The sequence below is a fragment of the Eptatretus burgeri genome, chromosome 5 (assembly GCF_056783735.1).
Source record: "Eptatretus burgeri isolate ZD-2024b chromosome 5, Ebu_testis_v1, whole genome shotgun sequence".
Taxonomy (NCBI): Eukaryota; Metazoa; Chordata; class Myxini; order Myxiniformes; family Myxinidae; genus Eptatretus; species Eptatretus burgeri.
In genome coordinates, this window is record NC_140965.1 from 94,166,990 (window position 1) to 94,185,470 (window position 18,481).

The 18,481-nt window shown below is 45.2% G+C and overlaps 1 protein-coding gene across 8 annotated transcripts in view; it reads right to left on the minus strand.

Moving 5' to 3' along the window:
• Positions 1-18,481, minus strand: part of LIN54 (lin-54 DREAM MuvB core complex component) — a 100,040-nt gene that overhangs the window by 56,711 nt on the left and 24,848 nt on the right. For all 8 annotated transcript variants that reach the window (XM_085882941.1, XM_085882938.1, XM_085882936.1 and 5 more), the window contains exon 4: positions 9,717-9,835. In XM_085882941.1, coding sequence (XP_085739067.1) covers positions 9,717-9,835 — 119 coding nt within the window. The remainder of the gene's footprint in view (positions 1-9,716; positions 9,836-18,481) is intronic.

Here is an 18,481-nt window from a genome sequence, read left to right on the forward strand (position 1 = left end):
TTTTGACACTCAAACTGGGACGAAATTCAGTATGATTCTTCCGTACAAGACTGAGTGCCCGCTCACATGATGCGTTCGAATGAGGAATGACCAAGATTCCCTTCATCACTTTGCTCAAATTAGGATACTTCTTGGCACCAGTGCAGGGATCTGTGAGCTGTGAAATCCGATGCCACTGCTCATCCACTCTCACTGTCTCAGTAGCAATTGTAGCTATGGAGGCGTCTGCCTGGTAGTGAGCGAATTCACTCTCAAGACTGTCTATGTCACTATCACCGCCACTGAACAGACAGGGGAATTTCTTGATGAAAAACTCCACACAGTCAAACCCCACTTCTTGGTGTAGCTTAACATCCAGCACCTGAGCATGCTTGGCTAATTCATCATCTAGCGGCCAGGTTTTGAAGATGTAATTGCAGGCTTTCACATAATATGAGCGAACTGCACTGAAGAAACCTTGGATGTCTGACTCACTCAGAGTGAAGGTGGATTTCTTGAGACTCCTTTGTTCCCTTATATACAGTTTGGCATCGTTCCCAATCATGAGGTCCTCATCATTCTTCTGATGATTTCTGTCAGAGAAGGGTACATTTACCAGAGCAACCGATGACACCGATGGTTTCAAAAACCGTACGAAGATATCTTTCAGAAGACCATTCAATTCTCCGTGCAGGAGATGAATACAGGGTTCGTCTCTTTGGAGCAGAAGATTCCCCTTCTCAAAAAGCTTGTTAGCATATCGAAGGAAGAAACGATAGAGTTTTGTTTGTGGAGACAAGAACATCCTGTTGACACGTTTTTCTCTAGATTCCTGCACAGTGTTTGAGGAAGATGCGCTTTTAGTTGTAGAACTCGTAGTACACTTAGCCGCAGGGCGATCACACTTGCGTTTACTGCCAGCAGAAGAGGTCAGACTCGTAGTACCAGATCCAATTTTACGTTTGAGGAGAGAGCTTGAGGTAGGTGCAGCCAAGGAAGAAGACCTCTGATTCGAAGGTTTTGCTGAGCTTCTATCAAGTGATTTGGCAAAAGCAGAACTTAACTTGGGTCCTTCTTTGCCTGTAGATGGGACTATCACAGTCTTTCTCGACTCTGAAGGGGTCTGCTTTGTAGATGAACGTGATGAAGGGCCGGTGATGCTACCTGCTCTCAGCATTGGTTTTGGTGCTGTCCCTGCTGTCTTCTTCGCAGCAGATACTGCAGTGGTAGTGGTGAATGCTGCTCCACTAGTGCTTGATCCTGCAGTGCCAGTACTGGCAGTAGATACAGTGCCGTCCTTCTTGCTCGTTGTTAGAGTCTTGGCTACAGTTGGTTGCATTTTTCTTCGTACTTCTTCTTTGAAGCAGAGGCGAAGTGGCTCCCACTGTTCAATCAGCCTGTCTAGGCACTGACCAAGGGACAGCTACCTTGTTGCGACATGCTTCAGAATCTTGTGTGTCGGGGCATCACAGAGTTCTTGCAGTGCTTTCACTCCTTTGACGCGTTTACTACTTTTGTCCAAGTAGTAGTAAATATCGATGAGAAAGTCATCTAATTCAATGGGTAAGGCCTGAGCCGCCTTCTTGGCCGTATTGTGCATCATATGGCAAGGGCATCCCATGATGTAGCACTCCCGCCCCTCTTGTCTCATGCCTCCTTGCTGTGAGTTGTGTGTTAGCTCTCATACGAGCCTCGACCAAGGTATACAAAAAAAAAAAAAAAAAACTCTGGATTTTGTTTGTGGATATAAGCAGTGACTCCTTTGTGCTTGCCCACCATGACAGAGGCATTATCAGCACAAAAGGAAACACAATTTCCCCACGGAATTTTCCTGTCACTGAACTCATGATCAAGCAGTTTGAAAATGTTTTCTCCAGTGGAATCTTGTTTGCACGCAGGCAAACTTAGCAAACCTTGCTTCACAATCCCAGCACTGTTGTCATAGTACGAAATCAGGACAGGATATAGCTGGGCCTCACCACTGTCATTGCTACCGTCTGTAGCTAGGCTAAATGGAGCTAGTCTAGCAATATCGGCAATAGATGAAGCAGTAACATTTGACAACTCACCAATTATTGCTGAAGTTTTTGTTCTTGCACATCCATACTTTGAAGCAACTTTTGAATCTGGAAACATCTTTTGAAATAGAGGTCCAGCATGATCTGAGACTGATATGGGCAAGTTATGTTCCACAATAAATCCACTAAAGAGAAGTTCCGCTCAGGTAACATCCTCTTCCTCGCTTGTCCCTTGTTTGGTGAAATAATTCAGAAGTGTACCGGTACTCGTGCTCGAAGATCTCTCCTTTGCAATGTCTGTGTGCCGTTTGCTTCCAACGTGCTTCCGAATATCATCGCGACCTCCGTGCTCAACTGAAATATCAACGCTGCATATTGTACAATACGCATGATGAATTCCTCTTTCAGACTTTCGAATACACGGGTATTGGAGACTGTATTCGGTCTTGTACTTTTGAGACCATTTCTTGTTCTTCGTAAGCTTCTTTTCTGCCATTTCGTAATCAACATCGAGGGCTTGAAGCATCGGTAACTTCGAAGTCGATGTTCCACAGCTGCAGCGCGACTCGTAGAACTCTAGCGGCTGTTAAACACCGCACGGTGGTCGCGACCGCCGGGCTGGTACGGGGCCCAGCTGCATGCAGTGAGCGTATCGCATGCATATACACTGTGCATACATACCGCATGCACTGTATTGCACACATACCGCATGCACTAAATCTCAGTGCATGATCGCATAAGCGAGATCCAGACCCAATGTTTCGATGCTCCTCATTTGAATTTGCAATTTTTTACGTACAATTTGGTAGCAGCGAACGTTATGGAGTTACCACATGCTATACGTAGCAGACGATGCTTTTCATTCAATTCTCATACTAGTACATTCTGATTAGTGAACAGTGCAAAAATATCAAAATTTCGGGAGGATAAGGATAGTGATCGTAAGGGCGGGAGTTTGGGTGAATTTTCGGAAGCCTCCCGATGAAATCGGGAGGGTTGGCATCTGTGTATATACCCATGTGGTCCAACCTACTGGGGAAATTCACCCTCGATAGCTCCCGTAGGGAACGAGCCACTTAGCGTACCTGTTCCGTGTGCATTTTGATCGCTGAGATCCGTCGGTCCCAAATATCCCGTTGCAACGGCCTGGCTAATTTTCCAACACGCAGCACGCGAAGCCAATGAAGAAATAGACACGAACGAGCTGAAACATTTAACAATCGGGGTATTTGTTAACAATTGGGGACGAGGGGAGCACATAAGGGCAGAGCTAAACCAAATATTAATAAATGCACGTATATACAAGCAAAAAGCACTTATACAATTCGCTACTTAGCAGACGGGCCCACGGACACACACACACGCACACACCCAAAGAATCGGACCAAATGGTCTTTATTCGGACCTTCAGCCCGGAGGACAGTTGGGCTGAAGACCAGGGTCTGTCATGGACCTGTCCACCTCATGTGGTCTTCGTGTCGACCTGGGAACCAGCGAGAGGCGACCTATCCCGGACACCGGCGAGCGACCCTTGCGGTTCTTGCGGGGGATGGTGTCCCTCAAGCTTGCCCGTTCGCCGAGAGAGGCACGGCGCCCAATCCTTGCGGTCCTTGTCAGGGACTGGCATCTCTCGAGCTCTCAATCGTGAGGAGGAGGACAAAGACGACGACGACGACGACCAAGACCAGCTTCTGCCCAGGCTCCAGACCAGCTTCTCCTAGACAGATTGACTGACTCCCCTTTTATGCGCTCCGACGCGGCTCGACCCTCCCCCACTCGGCGCGCTGCCCAGCGCATCGGTGGGTGGGGGTATGACCCCTCCCCCAGCGAGCGCGCGGAGAATCTGGGAGCAGAGGGTTGTTGTTCTCTGCAGAGCTGTAGTAATCAGTTGCTGATGGTGTTTACAAATAAAAGGAAATCCTAACTATCAAAAGTAACTCACAGCGCATGAACATTTATTTACCCATGAGACAAGGGAAAAGGGAGCTATCTATAAAACACATACTTACCGATATAACTGATCTTTAGGACCTGTACGCTGTGTGCTCAAGACTTCCGAATTCGTAACAATATTTCTGTAAAGTGAGTTGTCACTGAACTACTCCCTCAAACTTTTGTGAAATTGTACCAAACTTCTGGGCTGTACCTACCTCTCTCATGTGTATATCCTCAGGGTATTTTTGTTTGAAAACATTTTTTTGGGGTTAAACTTAAATCTTCAACTTAAATTGCTTATAAAAATGTAATATCACAAATTTTACAAATAAATTTACAAAATAAATGTTTGAATTCTGCTTGGTGTACATCATGACAACACAGCAACTCATGTACTTATCATCAGTTAAAACAAGCCTGTCTCTATGGGGATGTGTGGTGAGGCGTTTTGACTTGTACAGCAGCAGTTATTTTGAATTACGTGGAGGTGAAGCGTTTTTAACAACATGGCGGTTACGTGGCAGTGAGGTGTTTTTAATAATGTGGCGGTTACATGGTGGTATGTTTTTTACAATGTGGCGGTTAGGCGTTTCAAATTACGTGGCGGTGAGGTGTATTTAATAACATGGAGATTTTGTCCTACTTTAGCAGAATGTGGTGAGGTAAGTGTCGTGAGCCGATCAACACCAGTGTATATATATATATATATATATATATATATATATATATATATATATATATATATATATATATATATATATATATATATATATATATATATATATATATATATATATATATATATGTATATGTACTGGACAAAAAAAATAAGGAAACACCAATGTAAAGTCACTTAATAGAGCATTGGGCCACCAGATGCAGTCAGTACGGCCTGTATGCGCCGTGGCATAAAGTCCACCAGCATCTGGTATTCTGCAGGAGGATTACGGCACCATTCTCTCTCGAGAAAGTCAATCAACTCACACCAGTTTGATGGAGGTGGAACTCGCTGTTTTAGGTATCGTTCCAGGATATCCCATAAATGCTTAATTGGGTTCAGACCTTGCATCAAATCACTAGACGACCACATGTGCTTTGTGTATGGGACTGTTATCGTGGAAGACACCCCTCCTGGCAGGAAAGGAATGCTGCAACATCGGGTCAAGATGATCATTCAGTACCAATTCAAGTAGGGATTGGCATTAACCTTGTCTTCTGAGGGAATGACTGCACTCAAACCACACCAGGAAAATGCACCCCACAACATTAGAGAACCACCAGAACCCTTCGCTGTTAGAACCAAGCACTCAGGATTGTAGCGTTCTTTAGGTTAGCACCACATATACACTCGTCCGTTTATCAAGAATATGGTGAAGGATGATTCATCTGACCACTTTCTCCACTGCTCGGTACTTCATTGCCTACGCTCTTTGCACCATTGAACTCCCAAAAGTGCTTGGCCAGGTGTGATGAGTGGTTTGTGCACTGCAACCCAACTATAGCATCCCGCTCTGTAGAGTTATCGGCCAATCGTTTTTGAAGAAACTGGATGCTCACGCCCCAGGTTGAAATTTACAGGAATTGATCAGCAGTTGTTCGCCTGCTTCGCCTTGCACTCCAAATTAATGCACAGATATCATCATCCTGGAGTATGTGCTTCTGCCCACTGTTGCACTTTGCTGCTGATGTCTTTTATGCAGAGTTACATGGCGACATCACCTAAGACAGCATTGCTCATGAAACATCAGCAAGCTGAGCTGTGTCACTGAAGCTCCTGCCAAACGCACCCCAACAATCACCCCTCTTCAAAGTCACTGAGGTCTCCTCTTGCAGCCATGCCTGTGCAGCATTTTTATACATGACCCTATGCATGCTGGAATGTTATTTACTTGGGTTCAGACCTTGTGACCGAGAAGGCCATGACATATGGATAACATCAGTGTTATGCTCATCAAATCACGAGACGCATGGGCCACACTTGTGTGGAAGCCATTGCTTTCAATATACTTTGTGTCCCTCATTTACCCAGGTGTTCCCATTTTTAGCTAACCTGGACTTTAGTAATTTAATTACACTTTACTGTGATCAAGCAGTGTCCTTGAGTGAGTGAGGTGAGCGAGCAAGCGAGCGAGCGAGCGAGTGAGTGAGTAAGTAAACACTTCAGTCATTAATCGCTTGAACCAAACACACGATAATGGTGAAACTTGGCCGCAAGCTTCATATCCGATACGTAAAGGTGTATTGACCGCATCAAAATCTGTGCTCATTAAGGAGGTGCACCATGGGGATGGGGGGAGGGTGGGGGAGGGTTGATCCACCCAAATAGGTATTTGCTCTCTTCTCCAAAGCCGCACACAATTTTAATTCAAACATGACCACAACCTTCACCACCCATGATGTACCAGTTTATCAACCACATCAAAATCTGCGCTCATTAAAGGGGTCTACAGTGTGTGTGTGGGGGGGGGGGAGACAGAGGGGTTGACGCTCCCCCTAAAAAGGGATTTGCTGTCTTCTCCGAAACTACACACACAATTTCGATGTAACTTGACCACAACCCTCATCACCGATGATGTACCAAAGTTTGTTCACAGTATTAAAAAAAGAAAAATCAGGGTCTCGGTGGGGTCTACGGGGTGTTTGAGTGAATGTTGCTCCTGATGTAGGTGAGCTTCAGGACATGCGATTCAATTTTTTTTTGTCAACTACATACATGTACATGTACGTGTGTGTGTGTATGTGTGTGTATGTGTGTGTATATGTGTGTGTATTTATGTGTGTATGTGTTTGTATGTGTGTGTATGTGTGTGTATGTGTGTATATGTGTGTATATGTGTGTATATGTGTGTATATGTGTGTATATGTGTGTGTATATGTGTGTGTATATGTAAGTAAATATGTGTGTATATGTGTGTGTATGTGTGTGTATGTGTGTGTATGTGTGTGTATGTGTGTGTATGTGTGTGTATGTGTGTGTATGTGTGTGTATGTGTGTGTATGTGTGTGTATGTGTGTGTATGTGTGTGTATGTGTGTGTATGTGTGTCTATGTGTGTGTATGTGTGTGTATGTGTGTGTATGTGTGTGTATGTGTGTGTATGTGTGTGTATGTGTGTGTATGTGTGTGTATGTGTGTGTATGTGTGTGTATGTGTGTGTATGTGTGTGTATGTGTGTGTATGTGTGTGTATGTGTGTGTATGTGTGTGTATGTGTGTGTATGTGTGTGTATGTGTGTGTATGTGTGTGTATGTGTGTATGTATGTGTGTGTATGTGTGTGTATGTGTGTGTATATATATATATATATATATATATATATATATATATATATATATATATATATATATATATATATATATATATATATATATATATATATATATATATATATATATATATATATATATATATATATATATATATATATATATATATTTATATATATATAGCCTGGTGTTGGCTAAGTGGTTAGGGTGGCGGCTTGGGATCCCAGTGTCCTGAGTTCAAGCCCCATTGGCTGCTGAATTAACACCAGGGGGTTGACTCAGCCTGTCATCCTTCTGAGGTCGGCGAAATGAGTGCCAGTGTACTGGTCCCGGTGTATGCCCCGGTTAGAATAGGTGTACCATATCCCTGTGTGTCGTAAGAGGCGACCAGGGTTGGCGTCAAGAAGGGCATCCGGCCATAAAACATTGCCTCACAAAAAGCCAAACCCCTGCACAGCAGGGAAAAATGGCTGTAAAAACGGTCATTTTTATATATATGTATATATATATATGTATATATATATATATATATATATATATATATATATATATATATATACATATACATTACACATACATATATGCAAGCAGAGTATGCTTACACAATGTGTAAGCCATGCTTTCCCATTGTCTCGGGTCGCTCAGCTGCATTTGATTTTTCATTGATCTATTTTCTTCTTTTTTTTTTCATTTATTTATATTTTCATTTATGGATGTTGTGCGATGATTCTGTGATTTTGTCCAGTGTACCGGCTTCGATGTCCATCAACATGCAAAATTTCAGCTTTCCATGTCACCCGGAAGGTACTGGTCTTTAATATCAGTCAGTGAATGAGTCAGTCAGTCAGTGGTGAAAAAGAGCTTTATAAATTAGAAATATTGTTACGGATACGGGGTTCGAGTTTCGCCACGAGGGGAAGCACTTGAGTTCCTCTCGAACTCCCGGTCCTGAGATCACCAGGAACGGATAACTCCGCGCGCCTGTGGGTTGTGAAGCAACAAGTGCTAATTGGTACTGCCAATCCGGCAGGGTTACACTACTTCGTGTGATACTTTACATGTGGACGGCCGCACCAAGGTGGGGGGGAGGGGCGGGGAGGTCTCATGCCCTCAAATGAGTACTCTACTTAACTCACCGGATCAGGTGCAGTCGAGCAGAGCTGCGAATATGCACGGACTAATAAGAGCAAATTAAATGGGACAGAACTTCCTGGCTATACTGTGTGCGGACTTGAGTGGACCAACAGGGAAAAGGCGATGTGAGCTGGGTGCATTTATCACAGAAACAATTTATTACAATAAATTAAGCAAAAGGACATACAAATATTTTGCAAAAAATAATTAAGGACAGTGCAGAACTATACCATATAAAGAACTTCTACAATCTTAACTTATACCAAGCCAGGCGCTATCAGAAACATACCCCGAGGAATGTTAGAGAGCAAGGAAAGATGAGAAAAGATGAAGTGTTTGCAACTTCTATTGTACCTGGCACGGCTGATGGACCAATGCTTTTTATACTTACTATGACTTTGCCCTTTTACATTTTGCCCCAATTGTTAATTGTCTTCTCCATATCCTTAAGATAATTCATGGACCAGTGTTTGTGTGTTTGTTTGTGGCTCTTCCTACAGTTCTGGCCAAATTACATCGACTTGCTACAGAGGATAAACATAAGCCCAGTTAATGTATTGGGGTGTTTTTATCTTTGCCGGTGGTCTTAGGGTGTGTGAGGGGGATGCAAATTCTCGATGTAAATGTGTTTTGTGTAGTGTCACCTCCTGGTGGCATTACACATCTCCACCATTTACAGTGCAGTATTTCTGTCCCCATATTTTCCAGTGCAGCGAGGCGTTTTGAATCATAAGCAGTAGGTATGCGTTTTCTTCATGCACGTAACCCAGGCTCTTTATTTTTCCTATTCAGAGCTGTTACTTGCCAATGCACCGCCCAAATAAAGGTGTGCATCAGAAGAGTGTTGCATGCTTGGAACAAGATCGCACTTAGGGTGGGTACTCTGCTAGTTCTCATGATAAAGGTTTGTTGAAAATTTGATAACAAAAGCTCAAATGGTAAAATAGTTATGACCTGGACAGACAGACAGACAGACAGACAGACAGACAGACACAGAAGCAACTGCAAAACCCCATCTCCCACTGCATGGGGGGCAAGCTAATAAGAACTGCTTCATATGCTGCATCGGCAGGAAAATAAAATTTTGGAATACAATAGCCCTGAGAGTGAACATTAAGAAAGAAAGCAGTCTGAGCTACTGTCATAACTTCAGAAATGTTTCAGAATTGCAGAAAAAAAACACCATGGCAAGTAAAACATTTGAGTTATCATTTTGCTCAGATAAAGTGTCAGGCAGTTTTCTGTTCCAAGTGTGAGAAAACAAAAGAGGAAAGAAAAAGAGGTCACAAAAAGGAGTAGAAGACAAGGAGGTGGGAGAGAAAGTCATGGGATGGAGGAAACAAGAAAATAAATTAATGATATAATTCCTAAGAGATGCTAACTAACCTTTGCGGGTGACTTTAGAGGGGAAATGGCAATCTTCGCTGGGCCCGGTGGTCGACCTGGAGAACTAACCAGGCTGAGTTGGGACAGAGTCAGGGTTTTGGTTGGTGTACTTGGTGTTCCTACAAACCAAAAATTAAACATCAATACACAGGACAAGCATCATCATCATCATCATCATCATCATCTGTTTTGTTAAAATTAAAAAGGTCTACAATAAAGTGTGGTTTCTAAATATGAACAGAAGCTTCAGCAGACACGCCTGTGGGGATTGAAAGCAGGGAAAATGAAAACGAATAATGTGACGTTCACACAAGTGTAAGGAAGGAAGAAAGCATTAAAAAATCTGAAGAAATAAATTTAACCATGACTATTAAACTGCTCCAAAACAGGTTGCTATTATCACGATATCACCAGGAGGTACGAGGAGAGAACTGAGCACACGTGCATATGTGTGCAGCTTGGGACAATGAAAACTTGTCACCCACAGGTTGACTACATACATTGTCATACACCTCCTGACAGCAGTTTCCAACCCAATGAGAGTACTGTTTAAATACAACCTCAGACGACCGATACTGAAGAGGGGAAACCCTTTCTTTTACTTATTATCACAGTAAAATTCAGCAATTCTCTGTGGGTATGCATTACAAACCTCATATAATCTAAAACAGTTTGACCGATATCCACAAATTTGTGCACAAGTGATGTGGGTATGCAGGGTCAAGTTATGGGCACAAAGCAATTCTGCCCCCCCCCCACCTCAACCAACCCCTCATGAGGGTGGCTAGACAACCTGTGATTCTCATCTATACAAGTGGAACAGAGCACATGGTAAATGTGAAACTGTAATAAATGTAAAGGGGGAACTCCCCTTGCCTCACACCTTTCTCAGCTTTCCGCCATCGAAATAAAGGCATTCAAGACAATTGTTACCTCCCACAACAAAGCTGAAACTATGGGACTATGACTTTGCCATCACAGACAGGTCAGTGGTCTCTGTATTCTACTGCCTGCTTTCTGGACTTGCACCCTCTGCTTTTTCCATGCTCTGTCTTCCCTCCACCCCCACTCCAGGTCTCTGTAGAATGCACGTGGTCCACCATCAACCCCATTCTGCTCACCTCCACTCATTCATTCACTCTCCCCCCCCCCCATCAGAGTAATCAACTTCCATATTCTCTTGAATCTCATTCTTCCCTCTACATCTTCAAGACAGCTGTTCACCACCATCTCAGATCATGCCTAATCCAAAAATCCAAAGCCATGATTTTTTTTTCCTGCCACTGTTACACCCCACCCACCCCCAAACCCACCCCAAAGCCCATCTCCCACCAATTTTTTTTCTTTCCAAAAAATCCTCCCATCTCCGACCTGAGAGTTCACTTCGATATCAATCTTGTCCACCCCATGCATCCTCCACTTCCCCTCATTCCTCCCCACATCCCTTATTTTCCAAATCTCTCTCGATTTTGTCCTTCAACCCTGCTGTTGGTGTTTCCCTCCTCTTTCAGCTGTTCCTTTTGTTCTGTTGAGTCTTGATCCGCTCAGTGTTCTAGCTCTTCCATGAGCCTCGACTTTGTATACAAAAAAAAATGGGGAGTGAGAACAGGGAATAAGGACACCGAGCCTTCAGGGGATGAGCACACCGAGCCTTCGACGCCTCAGACCTCTTCTGCACAAGCCTACCCACGACGCCGACGCCACAGGGTGCTTTCCACCAAGTCAAAGGTTCATCATTGCTTGGACAGTTTACCCGAGTCAAACACAATTTCAACCTGAAAAATCATATGGCTGCCATGTTGGTGTTTACTACTATGTGAAGCCAGACATCTTCGGAGCTGTCATATTCACAATCGCCATGCCCTCCCCCTCCATGTAAATTTCCCTTGAGTGCAAAACGACCAGCGACAGTTAAAATGATTTTGAGCCAATAGGCATCACAGGCATTGTGAAGATAAGCCTCAGCAATCGGGGCAGTGGTCTGTTGTTTATACACCGCCAAAATAACTTTGTGGCATTCTGTCAAACAGGGTTTTTACCGTGGAGGTTATGCAGGTCCTTGCTATCATTTCCAGCCATTTTCTCTTTAATGACTCTACCAGAGACCATAAAACCCATGTCATTATTGAGGTCTTCGGTCGAGGACTTCTAGAAATCTTGCAACATTGAGAAATAAAACGTATTTGTTTACTTTTAACGACGTGTATACAGTACAGTGAATGCATCAGGAAGAAGAGAATTGGTTCCGGGTCTAATGGTCACTTGAGATTTGCAAAAACACGGTGTGTCTGTATATCTCGCGGGATTATGGGTTGGGCAGGTGACCGTGACGGGCCATGACATGTAGGAGCTGTTTTGACCGCGGTTTCTGTGAAGTTGGTGATAGAAAAATAGGGTAGGGGAAAGCGTTAAATATTCTGCTCTTGTGGGAGTACCCATTCACTTTTATTAGCGGGAGAAGGGTGAGAAAGGGAGGACAGAGTAGGGGTTGGGAGGAGGAGTGGGAGCAAAGATGGGACAGAGTTGGGAGGGGGGGTTGAGGAGTTGTGGTGAGGTGTGGGGGTGGGTTGAAGGCTTGAAACGGGGAAGGTAATGACACGTTAGGGTTGGGGGGAGGGGGAGGACTTGGGGTTATGGGGTGTCACAAAGATGGGAGAGAGTTGGGAGGGGAAGTGAGGAGTTATGGGGAGGGGGTTTGAAGGCTTGAAGTGAGGAAGGGATCGATGCCCTCGAATATGGTTTTTGGCAGGGGGTTGATGATGGGGTTTGGAGAGGGGGGGGGAGTTGAGGACTTGAAGTCACATTTTACATTGGGCAGATGTTCCTTGGGTCCCTACAAGTTTTTAAATAATCCACTACCATTTGATAAGTTGGAAGCCTGGTGTTGGCTTAACGGTGAAGATCTTAGGGTCCTGTACTCGACTTCCTATCGTGACGATAAAATAACACCAGGCAGGTTGACTCAGCCTGTCTTCCTTTGAGGTCGATAAAACGAGCACCAGCTTAGAAGGAAGAATGAGCCATCGAGTATCCTGCGTCAGTGGCAGCCCGTCAAGGATTGTGCCCCTGAGCAAATGGAAAACTGTCTCTGCAGCTCTATGCGTCTGAAGACACAAAACGAGCGGTTTTGCTTCTTCTTCTTTAAGCTGGAATCATCGTTCTTCCTGGGATCGTCATCGTGTATGCAACATGTGGGCTGTGGGTTTGCATCATGAATAGGAGAATAGCTGTGCCGCTGATGCAGAGCCCCCTCATAGGTTCAGGCAGTAATTGTAATTTGGTCAGGGTGCAGGCGATAACTCACCTACTCTTCACAAATGACACCGTGAGATCATTGAACAACCATAAACTAATGCAAACAGATGAGACACAGATAACTACCATCAATCTGAGTGGTGGGGCACAAATTGATGGAGCGCTCTGCATCCAAGGGACACACCCAACTCCAATGAAGGGTTAACATCCGAAACGTCAGTTTGTCCTTGCTTAAAACAGGGGTTAGCATCACCCAATCAACATTTATTCCATCCATTGTTCTGCCTGTGTGCCAATGAGAATGATACCAATACTAACCTTCACGAGCAAGAATAGTTACCTTCGCAAACTTTGTTGCGAAGGTTATGTTTTGATTGCTGTGTATTTATTTATTTATTTGTGAATATGTGTGTTTGTTTGTTTGTTATTCGCATAACTCCAAAAGTATTGAACTGAATCGCAGCAAATTTGGTGGGATGATTGGTTATTACCCGAGGACCGTTTGATTAGATTTTGGGAACGATCGGGTCAAAGGTCAAGGTCAAGGTCATGAAAAGGTCAAAATCGTCTTTTTACCATAGCGCGGTCAATTTGTATCCAATTTGCATGCAACTAATGCTAAAATGCTCATAATTCAATGCCCCATATTGTGATATGTGACATGACAATGACGTAATAACCCTTATTAGCGGTTGGGAGTCAAAGGTCAGGGGGGGGGGGGGTCACGACATTGCAAAATGTGCGGTTTTAGTCATAACACGGTCAATTCTTATCCGATTTGCATGAAACAAACACCAAAATGTTGACTGTTCTGTTCCCCACACTCTAATACCAATTACAAAATTAAGAGTACAAAGGTCAAGGTCGAGGTCATGAAAAGGTCAAAATCGTCATTTTGCCATAGTGCGGTCGATTTTTATCCAATTTGCATGTAACCAATGCCAAAATCTTGTGAATTCAATGCCCAATCTTGTGATATACGATATGACACAATGACGTCATTACCTTTGTTAGCGGTTTGGGTCAAAGGTCAGGGGGGTCAACGACCTTTATTATCATAACGTGGTCAATTCTTGTAAATTTGCATGTAAGTAGAATCAAAATGTTTAGAAATCAATTCCCTATCCTGTGATGTGTAATATTTGATTTCTTATAATGTGACCAGTTGTCATCAGATTGACTTGACACCGACACCCAAAAAAAGTCAGGGAGTTCATACAGAAATTGTACAATGTACGTGAATCAGTGTCAAACAGCAGGAAATTAAATTTTTTTAAGCCATCATAACACATATGAGATGGCAGATGTGGTATGGGATTAAATACCCTCACAATCAACGGTTTCTGGGGGGGGGGGGGCAAAATGTAGTGTTGGCGAAGGTATGCGCTCTACTGAGTGCCCGTTCTAGTTTGTCATTTGATAAATTGATAGATTTTATTAATGTGGTGTTGATGCAGGGCAGGCATGATGGACCACAAGACCTAGCTCCAACTGCATTAAAGTTCCTTGTATTTCCTACTTGTGCAGTGTTGATTTTCAATCATAGAAATCATGAGTCAAAGTGGTGAAGGTATACCCGTGTGAAGGAGGGGAAGGAGATAGGAGGGAAGAGAGGGGAAGGAGATAGGAGGGAAGAGAGGGGAAGGAGACAGGAGGGAAGAGAGGGGAAGGAGACAGGAGGGAAGAGAGGGGAAGGATACAGGAGGGAAGAGAGGGGAAGGGGACAGGAGGGAAGAGAGGGGAAGGGGATAGGAGGGAAGAGAGGGGAAGGGGATAGGAGGGAAGGAGATTGGAGGGAAGAGAGGGGAAGGAGATGGGAGGGAAGAGAGGGGAAGGAGATGGGAGGGAAGAGAGGGGAAGGAGATGGGAGGGAAGAGAGGGGAAGGAGATGGGAGGGAAGAGAGGGGAAGGAGATGGGAGGGAAGAGAGGGGAAGGAGATGGGAGGGAAGAGAGGGGAAGGAGATGGGAGGGAAGAGAGGGGAAGGAGATGGGAGGGAAGAGAGGGGAAGGAGATGGGAGGGAAGAGAGGGGAAGGAGATGGGAGGGAAGAGAGGGGAAGGAGATGGGAGGGAAGAGAGGGGAAGGAGATGGGAGGGAAGAGAGGGGAAGGAGATGGGAGGGAAGAGAGGGGAAGGAGATGGGAGGGAAGAGAGGGGAAGGAGATGGGAGGGAAGAGAGGGGAAGGAGATGGGAGGGAAGAGAGGGGAAGGAGATGGGAGGGAAGAGAGGGGAAGGAGATGGGAGGGAAGAGAGGGGAAGGAGATGGGAGGGAAGAGAGGGGAAGGAGATGGGAGGGAAGAGAGGGGAAGGAGATGGGAGGGAAGAGAGGGGAAGGAGATGGGAGGGAAGAGAGGGGAAGGAGATAGGAGGGAAGAGAGGGGAAGGAGATAGGAGGGAAGAGAGGGGAAGGAGATAGGAGGGAAGAGAGGGGAAGGAGCTAGGAGCGTATAGAGGGGAAGGAGATAGGAGGGTATAGAGGGGAAGGAGATAGGAGGGTATAGAGGGGAAGGAGATAGGAGGGTATAGAGGGGAAGGAGATAGGAGGGTATAGAGGGGAAGGAGATAGGACGGTATAGAGGGGAAGGAGATAGGAGGGTATAGAGGGGAAGGAGATAGGAGGGTATAGAGGGGAAGGAGATAGGAGGGTATAGAGGGGAAGGAGATAGGAGGGTATAGAGGGGAAGGAGATAGGAGGGTATAGAGGGGAAGGAGATAGGAGGGTATAGAGGGGAAGGAGATAGGAGGGAAGAGAGGGGAAGGAGATAGGAGGGAAGAGAGGGGAAGGAGATAGGAGGATATAGGGGGAAGGAGATAGGAGGATATAGGGGGGAAGGAGATAGGAGGGAAGAGAGGGGAAGGAGTTAGGAGGGAAGAGAGGGGAAGGAGTTAGGAGGGAAGAGAGGGGAAGGAGATAGGAGGAAAGAGAGGGGAAGGAGATATGAGGGAAGAGAGGGGAAGGAGATATGAGGGAAGAGAGGGGAAGGAGATATGAGGGAAGAGAGGGGAAGGAGATAGGAGGGTATAGAGGGGAAGGAGATAGGAGGGTATAGAGGGGAAGGAGATAGGAGGAAAGAGAGGGGAAGGAGATAGGAGGGAAGAGAGGGGAAGGAGATATGAGGGAAGAGAGGGGAAGGAGATATGAGGGAAGAGAGGGGAAGGAGATAGGAGGGTATAGAGGGGAAGGAGATAGGAGGGTATAGAGGGGAAGGAGATCGGAGGGAAGAGAGGGGAAGGAGATCGGAGGGAAGAGAGGGGAAGGAGATAGGAGGGAAGAAAGGGGAAGGAGATAGGAGGGAAGAGAGGGGAAGGAGATAGGAGGGAAGAGAGGGGAAGGAGATAGGAGGGAAGAGAGGGGAAGGAGATATGAGGGAAGACAGGGGAAGGAGATATGAGGGAAGACAGGGGAAGGAGATAGGAGGGAAGACAGGGGAAGGAGATAGGAGGGAAGAGAGGGGAAGGAGATAGGAGGGAAGAGAGGGGAAAGAGATTGGAGGAAAGAGATTGGAGGGAAGAGAGGGGAAGGAGAAAGGAGGGAGGAGATAGGAGGGAAGAGTGAGGAAGGGGGGAGGCGATGAAGAAGGGGGGAACGTAAATGTACCCAGCATTGCCGGGTCCCTCCTCTCACCCCCACCCCTTCCTTCCAGATTCCCACCTGACCCAGTCGCCTCCCTATTCTCACCCACCCCTTTCCCTCCCTCTTTGCACTACACCTGCCTCCCTCCAGATTTCAACACCACCCCTTCCCCTCCCTCTTCCCAACCCACCACCCCCTCCTTTCCATTCCTCTTCTCAACCCACCCCCTCCCTCCACTCCAGACTCTCATCCCTTCCCCTCCCCCACCCCCTACGGACTCCCACCACACCCCTTCCCCTCACTCCTCCCACCCACCCCCTCCCTCCGGCCTTCCACGCCTTCCAACAGATGGTGGCGCGTGTGTTTTTAAGTTATGAATTGTGAGAAAATGAGTTTAAAACCCCCGAGTAAGGTTTTATCGTATTGTGGGAAAAAATGTGATCCTCTAAAGTTCCATCGTGATTCACCTTGGGAGCTCAGAGGAGTAGCATCACAAACAAACAAACAAGCAGTCATAGACTGGTACTTACGAAATCGTCAACTTGACCTCTGACCTTGTCTAATAAAAGCTGTCTCTAGAGAAGGTAGCGACGCAAACCAGAAGTTTCTACGATGATTCTGTACCAAACAATCAAAAATCGAATGTTTGACCTCACTGTGACCTTGACCTTTGACCGATTTTGACCAAAATATAATCAGCGCTCGCCATCACCCTCCTGAATCACGTGGTGTAATTTGACATTGCTAGCTTCTTCCGTTCTTGAGTTATCGTGCCTACAAACAAACACACAAACACAGGACGTAAGTCATAAAGATTTCGTAAGTAACAAATGCCTCATTCATTTTTAAAACAAGCAGAAAAAAAACATTAAAAAAAAGTAAAAAAAGAGGGATGAAATCTCAAAAAAAACAACCAAACAAGCAGTCATAGACTGGTACTTACGAAATCGTCAACTTGACCTCTGACCTTGTCTAATAAAAGCTGTCTCCAGAGAAGGTAGCGACGCAAACCAGAAGTTTCTTCCATGATCCTGTACCAAACCATCAAAGATCGAATGTTTGACCTCACTGTGACCTTGACCTTTGACCGATTTTGACCAAAATCTAATCAGCGCGAGCCATCACCTCCTGAATCACGTGGTGTAATTTGACATTGGTAGCTTCTTCCGTTCTCGAGTTATCTGTACCAAACCATCAAAAATCGAATGTTTGACCTCACTGTGACCTTGACCTTTGACCGATTTTGACCAAAATCTAATCAGCGCGAGCCATCACCTCCTGAATTACGTGGTGTAATTTGACATTGGTAGCTTCTTCCGTTCTCGAGTTATCTGTACCAAACCATCAAAAATCGAATGTTTGACCTCACTGTGACCTTGACTTTTGACCGATGTTGACCAAAATCGAATCAACGCTAGCCATCACCCTCCTGAATCACGTGGTGTAATTTGACATTGGTAGCTTCTTCCGTTCTCGAGTTACCGCGGATTAACGTAACGTAAAGGTCACACTCGACGCCCCCCCCCCCAACTCGAAAGGACGCCGGGGAGAGCGCGATGACGTCAGAGCGCACACGCAAAACCTTTACGTGACTCAACGACGCATCTGCTCGAGCGCGCTGCGCCACGTGATGAGATGTGACGCGGCGGGTGAAATATTTTTATACAATCTTAAAACGTCTCCAAAACATCCGATTTTTACCAGAATTTCGACAACCGAGTGTTAAGCGTCCTAAGCGATCGCAAAAACCGAAGACAAAATTAAAATCGAAGTTAAAACGAACTCGTAACATCGACCGAAGCAAAAATACTCCATTTCTCCACAGGAATTTACGGAATTATTTAATATTATTTTATAAAAGTCATAAAACCGTAATATTCGGCCATACACAAACAATCTTTACACCATCCAACGGCTTAGCGAGTCAGGCATGCG